The following is a 6,970-nucleotide window of genomic DNA, read 5'->3' as shown; positions in this document are numbered from 1 at the left end:
TCTGCATCACAACACTAAGGATAAAATGACAGAACGACCAAACTTTTTAAAAATAAATTTAATTTTATCTATTAGAAATATCCCCAATAAGTCCACCTTTCCACAAAGGCTTAGATTTTAAACAGAGTTCACATTTTTTAAAATGAAGAAACAGCTAAATAATGTTAATATTAGATTCAGATTCTATTTAACTGAATAAGAAAGCAAGTCAGTGTCAGGTAATCAGGAAGGAATAAAAATTTTCTATACTGTCAGTTAATTTCTAGATCACTGATATGAGCATAGAACTTAACTTCAGAGTCAAGCAAAGTGGATCAAATACATGAAATCAGCATGTGATCTTCAATGGTTCTACAGATGCCAGCAGTATTTTAATGACTTTCGCATTGTATTCTAAGGTAAGTCAAGCCAACTGTCATACAAAACAGTTAATAAATGCTGTTTACTTTATATGGGTGTGTCCAGTTTCCTGATACACAGAAAAATTCAGCACTGTAAACAAGCCTTCTAATACAATCCACAGAAAAATTGTTCGTTTTATGGTTCACACTTTAGCATGATTACTATAGTTTCATTGTGCTCAGGAGAAGCAGGTTTGTACCTGGACCTTTCTGCTTAATTGTTTTTGATTAGGATGCCATTTTCCGGATCATGTAGTTCAGAATTCCGCCATTGTGGAAGTAAGTGAGCTCCACATCAGTGTCAAATCTCATGATGGCATTAAAGGTTTTCCCAGTGTCCAGCTGTTAGGGTCAAAAAAAGTCATTCAAGCAGCAGAACCTTGCACATGTTACTTGACATCATAGTAAAATAAAGACTACTAGCATAGTTTTGCTATCTTAAAAAATTGTGATAGAAACAGGCACCAATGCTTCTATCCACACTAGACTACAGGAAGCTGCTTGAGAGGAAAATGGTTTAAAACAAACCATAACAAACACAGTATGGAATCTCTTTGCATTTGCTGCTTCATTTATAACTGAGAAATTTATAGTAGACTCTGAGTGACTAGTCCAAAATACAGGATGGCTTTGTGCTAATTAAAACAGTTTGAGCATCCTGCTTTTATATCCTCTCATAGTAAATCACAGAATGGTTTGGGCTGGAAGGGACATTAGGGACCACCTAGTTCGAGCCCCCACTGCCATGGGTGGGTAACATTCCACTAGAGAAGGTTGCTCAAAGCCTTATCCAACCTGACCTTGAATCCTTCCAGAGAGAAGGAATCCACAGCTTCTCTGGGCAGTAGTTCCAGTGCCTCATCTCAAATTATTCCTTGTATCTAATCTAATTCTACTCCCCTCCAGTTTAACCCCTATTAGAATAACTATTTTAATCTCCTTCACCATCTCAATTCTTCTCCCTATTTTAAGCTAATCTCACTGCCATATGACAAAGCATATGTTTTGAAGAGACAGTTAATTTTGAGTAAAATTACAGTGATTCAGAGAATTCAGCTTTTAGGTGTCTCATACCTTAATCTGGACATTCATCTGTGGCTTTAGGTTTTCAGGAATGATAATAGTGTAACGCTCCCGTCCAGTGAGTCCTAAAGTTCCTGCATCCTCTCCAGGTAAATACTGCAGAGGAATCACTCCCATTCCTACTAGGTTGCTTCTATGAATTCTCTCATAGCTTTCAGCAAGCACAGCCTTGACACCCTGGGAAATACACAACAGGTTGAGTTATTTCATAGTTCAGAACAGTCTTTCTGTACTCACAAGAAGAAAATGGGTTTGTTTGTGGTCCCCTCGATTTCATTTACCAGCTACTGGTAGAGTCAGCAGGTCTGTCTGACAGCAAACTGTCCAGGATGACTTGATTGTACATTAACTTTCATGTATTGTACACCTCTCTAAAAGAAGCCTGACTCAAAAAAGTAACACATTTTCTCAGGAATCCTGCATCTACTTTAACATGTCTTATGCATTGCACCACTAGTCATTTCCATTACTCTTCCTAATTCAGTGTTGCCCTCCTATAAGCACCAGTGTGCAGTTTAATTAATTTTGAAACTTTTACATGTTAATACAGTTAACACAAAAACTCATTGCCAGAAAAAAAACTCCCAAAACCTAGATGAACTTAAATACCAACTCTCTTGTGCATTTTTCTAATAATGCAAGAAAGCTTGAATCAGAGTTCTCTATGTAAACAGTGTAAGACTGGACAGACAAAGAAAGAAACAGGTATTTCACTGTGTATGGATCTGGATTTGGCTCCCATGGTGAAGCCGTGCTAAATTTAATTTTCACTGATAGTCTTCTCTTACACTTCTCGTTTCCTTGCTAAGTGAGCTTACGGATGCTTCTGAAAGCAGACCTATGGCTTATGGGGCTACTGAAAGTGGAAGTAAAGAAATTGGCCTTTCTAGTGTGGCCTTGTGGACTTCTAGATGAAGGTTAATCAAGCCTTCCAGTCGGAACAAGAACTATTAATATTAAATAGCTTTTGCCAACTCTACTGTGTCTCTTGGAGGCAGCTGAGATTTCAAAATATCTCTTGCTACCAAAAGTGAGAATGAGTTACCCAGGATTTGGTCATAAGCTAGTTGTACTAACAAATAAATGCACTGTTAACACTGTCCTCCTAGTTTACTGTAGCCACTCACCAAGAGGAATGGTCCTTTAGCAGCCCAGTCTCTGGAGCTTCCTGCACCATATTCCTTCCCAGCCAGCACAATCAGAGGATGACCAGCCTGCTTGTATCTTTCTGCAGCATCAAACACATCCAGCTGGAATAAAAATGCCAAATGCTTTGTAAACTTTTTGTGAGTGGAATCACAGTTCCAGGGAAAGGAGGAAAAGAAAGTGTCCCCACATAAAAATATTGAAGCCCACAACTTCACCAAGCAGCAGTTTAAGGATATTGACCATACAGCACTTTGTGGCTTCTAGTCTGATCTCCCTCCCAATGCAAACCTGCACCTTCCATTGGTGCTTTTACAGTGGTTACATTGTCCACTGATACGCCTGAAAGGACCATATTGCATAGGTACATGTGACTGCTTCCCTGAGTCAGCTCCTGCCCCCTCAATTAGCTTTACTTAAAAGGTACTGAAGTAAATTACCTAAGCCAGTAAGAAGGAAAGCCAGCACTAATCCACTCTGTTGTCAGTACGGCACAGTTTAGAGCAGCATGTGTACTTACAGTTTCCCCAGAAGGGAAGTGGATTGTCTGAGGTCCTTGTTTATCAATAAACTTGTTTACCAAGCGAATGTTTGCAAATGTCCCTCTGGCCATGACAGCATCATTCCCTCTGCGGGAGCCATAAGAATTGAACTCTCGAGGAGTCAAGCTATCAAGGGAAAAGAAGAAGGGAAACTGTGTTAGTTTTGGACTAAAAGCACTCTGCTTTAAAAAAAGAAAGTAATAAATTGGTGTTTCTGAGGCAGGTATGTATGTAGTTCCCACCCTAGCTGTAGCACCCACTTCTCCTTTGAGACGTTTTGAAGGAAAAGTAATTTACACATAGCTACAGTTTGGTCAGAAAAAGCAGCTTTCATAATGTTCTCAACTCTTGCCCTAGAAATAGTGTCCAACAGTGATGCAAAGATATAATTCACATTAAGTCAGCAGATGAAACACTAGTTTTTTTTAATAGCTGGTGCCCAAAGATCCTCATTGTTTATACTACTATAGCATCTAGAACAAGGGCAGAGCACTGTGCTAAATATCGAAAAGGCAGCAAGAATCTCTGCTGCACGTCAGAACTACAGAAGAAAAATTTCACTTGCAAACAGAAATATGACAATGAGGGCACTCATCACTGCAGCCTAACCAGCAAACAAAAAATGCACTAGAATGTGACAGAAAATTAGACTGTGTGCACTGGGCTACATCCAAACCGCAGCTATGACATACAGCATCTGTTTTGTAATGCATGCAGGACTATTCAGATTTCCTCGTAACTGACAACAGGGGCTCAGAGAGTCCAGAGCAGTTGGTTTTCAGTATATCACTGTTTTAATTTGTTCTCTTTCCAAAATTATTAGGTCTAGTGAGTTAGGACTTTTTATGTCAGTGCTGTTGCTCAAAACACCACTGAAGTTGTAAGAAGTGCTAAAATCAGAGAATAAAAGCATTATATTACCTTTGAAGTCTGAATAAGTCAACTTGGTAAGTCCCAGTCTTGCCTTAAGTTGAACCTCACGTACTAAACTGACAGACTGGCCATCAAAAAAGAGGAACATTTTACAAGACTCCAATCACAATAGATTTGCCAGCTATTGCAGCTGCACTGAAACCTAAACTTCTGGACGGTCTGTAGTGCCTAAGAGCCTAGATATGTGAAATAGTTGCACACACTAGAAGAAATTAATATAAAACTCATTTTGGCATTAACGAAAACAGTAATTTTGCTTTGACAGGGAGACAAATCTTGATTCCCTTATTTATGAATAAATGTACAGGCTAGTTTTCTTCCCCTATTTCCATAGAAAGGTCTTTAACTCTACAGGGAAAACAGATGTACACACTCTATTCTACTTCTTAAACTTAGTGAGAGCTGCTGAAGTAGCAGAAAGAGAAATGCTTTTCTTTCTTTCTTTATATGTTGTCAAGGTATACAAGTGTACATGAACAGACAGAAGGTATGTGTGCCTGTTACATGGCATAACAGTAGTGGTTTGTTTTCTCTTCCCAATGTATGACAAGAACAATAAGCAGTGCTTACCCTCTGCTGGTCAAATAACGGGCTGCAGGACTATTTCTTGCTATGTTCCCAGCTGGAGATATGTGGTCAGTTGTCACAGAATCCCCAAAACTCAACAGGACATAAGCACCTTCTACTGTTTTCGGGGTCTGAAGAGCCAAAGTCTAAGCCATCATAAATACAAAGAAAACAATTAATGTATGAAAAATAATTCCTTTACCTTCCTCAAAAAAGGGGAAATTGCAAAATGAAGTCTCCCTTTTTATACAGATTAGGAGAAAGAAAAAATCCAACACTATTAAAAATCTTTATGCTCTTGAACAAATACGATGCCCTGGCTGTCTGCCAGCAAGCTCATGCATGAAGAAAATATAGCAGACAAAAAACCAGCCAAGGCTTCCCATGATACGTGAATGAAAATTGAGAATTCCTAGACATGTGCATGCATTAAAGTCTCCATTTACTTTTAAATGGCACTGATTTACCAATTCAAACTGAACTATTTGGTGCAACATGCAAGCTGGCAAAACAGTGCATTTGATTTCCTGTTGTTTTTCTTCACTTGCTTTGTGATCATTTAGAAGCATTTCAACTTAGAAGGAAAAGGAGACTTTTCAAGAGCCCTGAGGTGAAAGGGAATCCTTACAATTTTGAGATTCACTCATGCCTCTGTATTAAAATGAACACAATAGCACAATTCTAACATTTAAGAACCAAGGCCTCAATAGGCTTTTATGAATCCTCTCAGGCCTCTTGAAGTGGCTTTCCTTCTCCTTCAATATGAGTCAAGATCACTGCACACTTTGGCTTGATTCAAAGGGAAAGCACGTACATACCAGACCATCAAAGAAAGGAGGAGACTTGATATAAGTAGACTTGGGGTTCCAAGTATACAGTTTATCTGAAGGAGCATCTAAGGCATTCCAAGCTTTGTTTACTGTCTGAAAAACATAAAAAATCCTTTCATTGACTTCTAAGTTTTCAGAAGCAACATAATTACTTCAGAATCCAGGTAAAATTACAAATTAGACTTTAGCAAAAGCTTTATGTATTTCTTAGAGCACTTTGGAAAATGCAAATGCTAAAATAACTATCTACATTATTTTTGGGGTTGTTTTTAATGATTCTATCTTTTAAAAGATTTAGGAAAATCCTAATTTCATTACAAAAGAAGAGACATTCATCCTGTTTTTTGAGAATAACCTGTATTATGTACAGAGGTAACACTTTATAATTGTCTATTGTTTTTTTAAGTAATATTAAGAAGCTTCCCTAACATAAAAATGATAAGAATATTTTGTTTCAAAACTTGAGAAAGATTTGTAGGAAGATATTATCAAGTACAAGTCTTTTTTCTGATATCAATCCTATTAGTTAACGCGAATGAATTTTATGTCAGCTGAAAAAAATCAAACATCTGTGAAGCTGGAACATTCCACCTTCCAGTATCAGCTGGGGGTGGCTGTTGAAAACATATCATTGACATGTTACCTTAAAAATACTGTAAGGAGCAATTTTCAAAACATGACTATCTGAAAGAATGAATTAATTATCCAGAAGATTTTTTTTTTAAAAACCCTCATCTGAATATCTGTCAGAACAAGAGCAAAATCTAGACAGGAGAAAGTGAAAATGAAAATTGAAAAATTGAAAAATGGAAATTTCATTATCATAATCATCTTATTTAATATTTCAGAATAGCAGAGTACATCAATCACATACTGCTATGTATATGATGTATGTAACTAATCACTTAATTATATCACATAATTAAGAGAATTAATTCACCTCTATTTTTTCATAGACCTCCTTGAACATCCCAGGAATAACAAATTGACGCTCAACAGCCTGAATCTCATTTCTTGTTGGCCAGATATCTTTCAGGAAAATCTTCTTCCCCGAAGCATTTATTCCTGTATAAAATGATATTGTCAATTTTGTTGCATATATTTTTCATTAAGAAGAAAGAGAAGTTTACCCCTGTGTTCTCTGGCTATGTGTTTCTTGTAACACTCACAGGACACACTTTATTTCACTTGCAAGGATCTGACAGAAAACTGAATCACAAACTTGATAATACCCGTACATAACTCTTCTTTTGTGATTTCCAATCGCCTTCCAGAATAATTTATAGAATCATTTATGCTGGAAAGGCTTTTTGAAGGTTCTTGAAGGTCTTTGACAATCTACTACCTCAGGTTGGCTCTTGAAAGACTGTCACCTGATATAACCAAAAATATGATCCAGTGGAATCAGGGGGAAGCCAAGCCATATCATTATTCTTTCTCCATCATCTCTGACTCCTTATTGCTCTGA

General features: G+C 37.4%; 1 protein-coding gene across 1 annotated transcript in view; it reads right to left on the bottom strand.

The window, feature by feature from the left end:
- Positions 1-42: 42 nt before the first annotated feature.
- ACO1 (aconitase 1) overlaps positions 43-6,970 on the bottom strand; it is a 36,727-nt gene continuing 29,799 nt past the window's right edge. Inside the window, exons 15-21 of the mRNA XM_054651860.2 lie at positions 6,443-6,567; positions 5,491-5,595; positions 4,676-4,818; positions 3,151-3,298; positions 2,612-2,734; positions 1,476-1,661; positions 43-743 (exon numbers count right to left, since the gene is read on the bottom strand). Of these exons, the coding sequence (XP_054507835.1) occupies positions 630-743; positions 1,476-1,661; positions 2,612-2,734; positions 3,151-3,298; positions 4,676-4,818; positions 5,491-5,595; positions 6,443-6,567 (944 nt within the window). The 3' untranslated portion in view covers positions 43-629. The remainder of the gene's footprint in view (positions 744-1,475; positions 1,662-2,611; positions 2,735-3,150; positions 3,299-4,675; positions 4,819-5,490; positions 5,596-6,442; positions 6,568-6,970) is intronic.

Source organism: Agelaius phoeniceus, chromosome Z (assembly GCF_051311805.1).
Source record: "Agelaius phoeniceus isolate bAgePho1 chromosome Z, bAgePho1.hap1, whole genome shotgun sequence".
In the NCBI taxonomy this organism is placed as follows: Eukaryota; Metazoa; Chordata; class Aves; order Passeriformes; family Icteridae; genus Agelaius; species Agelaius phoeniceus.
The sequence above is the reverse complement of the archived record's forward strand: the minus strand, read 5'-3'. Positions and strand labels throughout refer to the sequence as shown.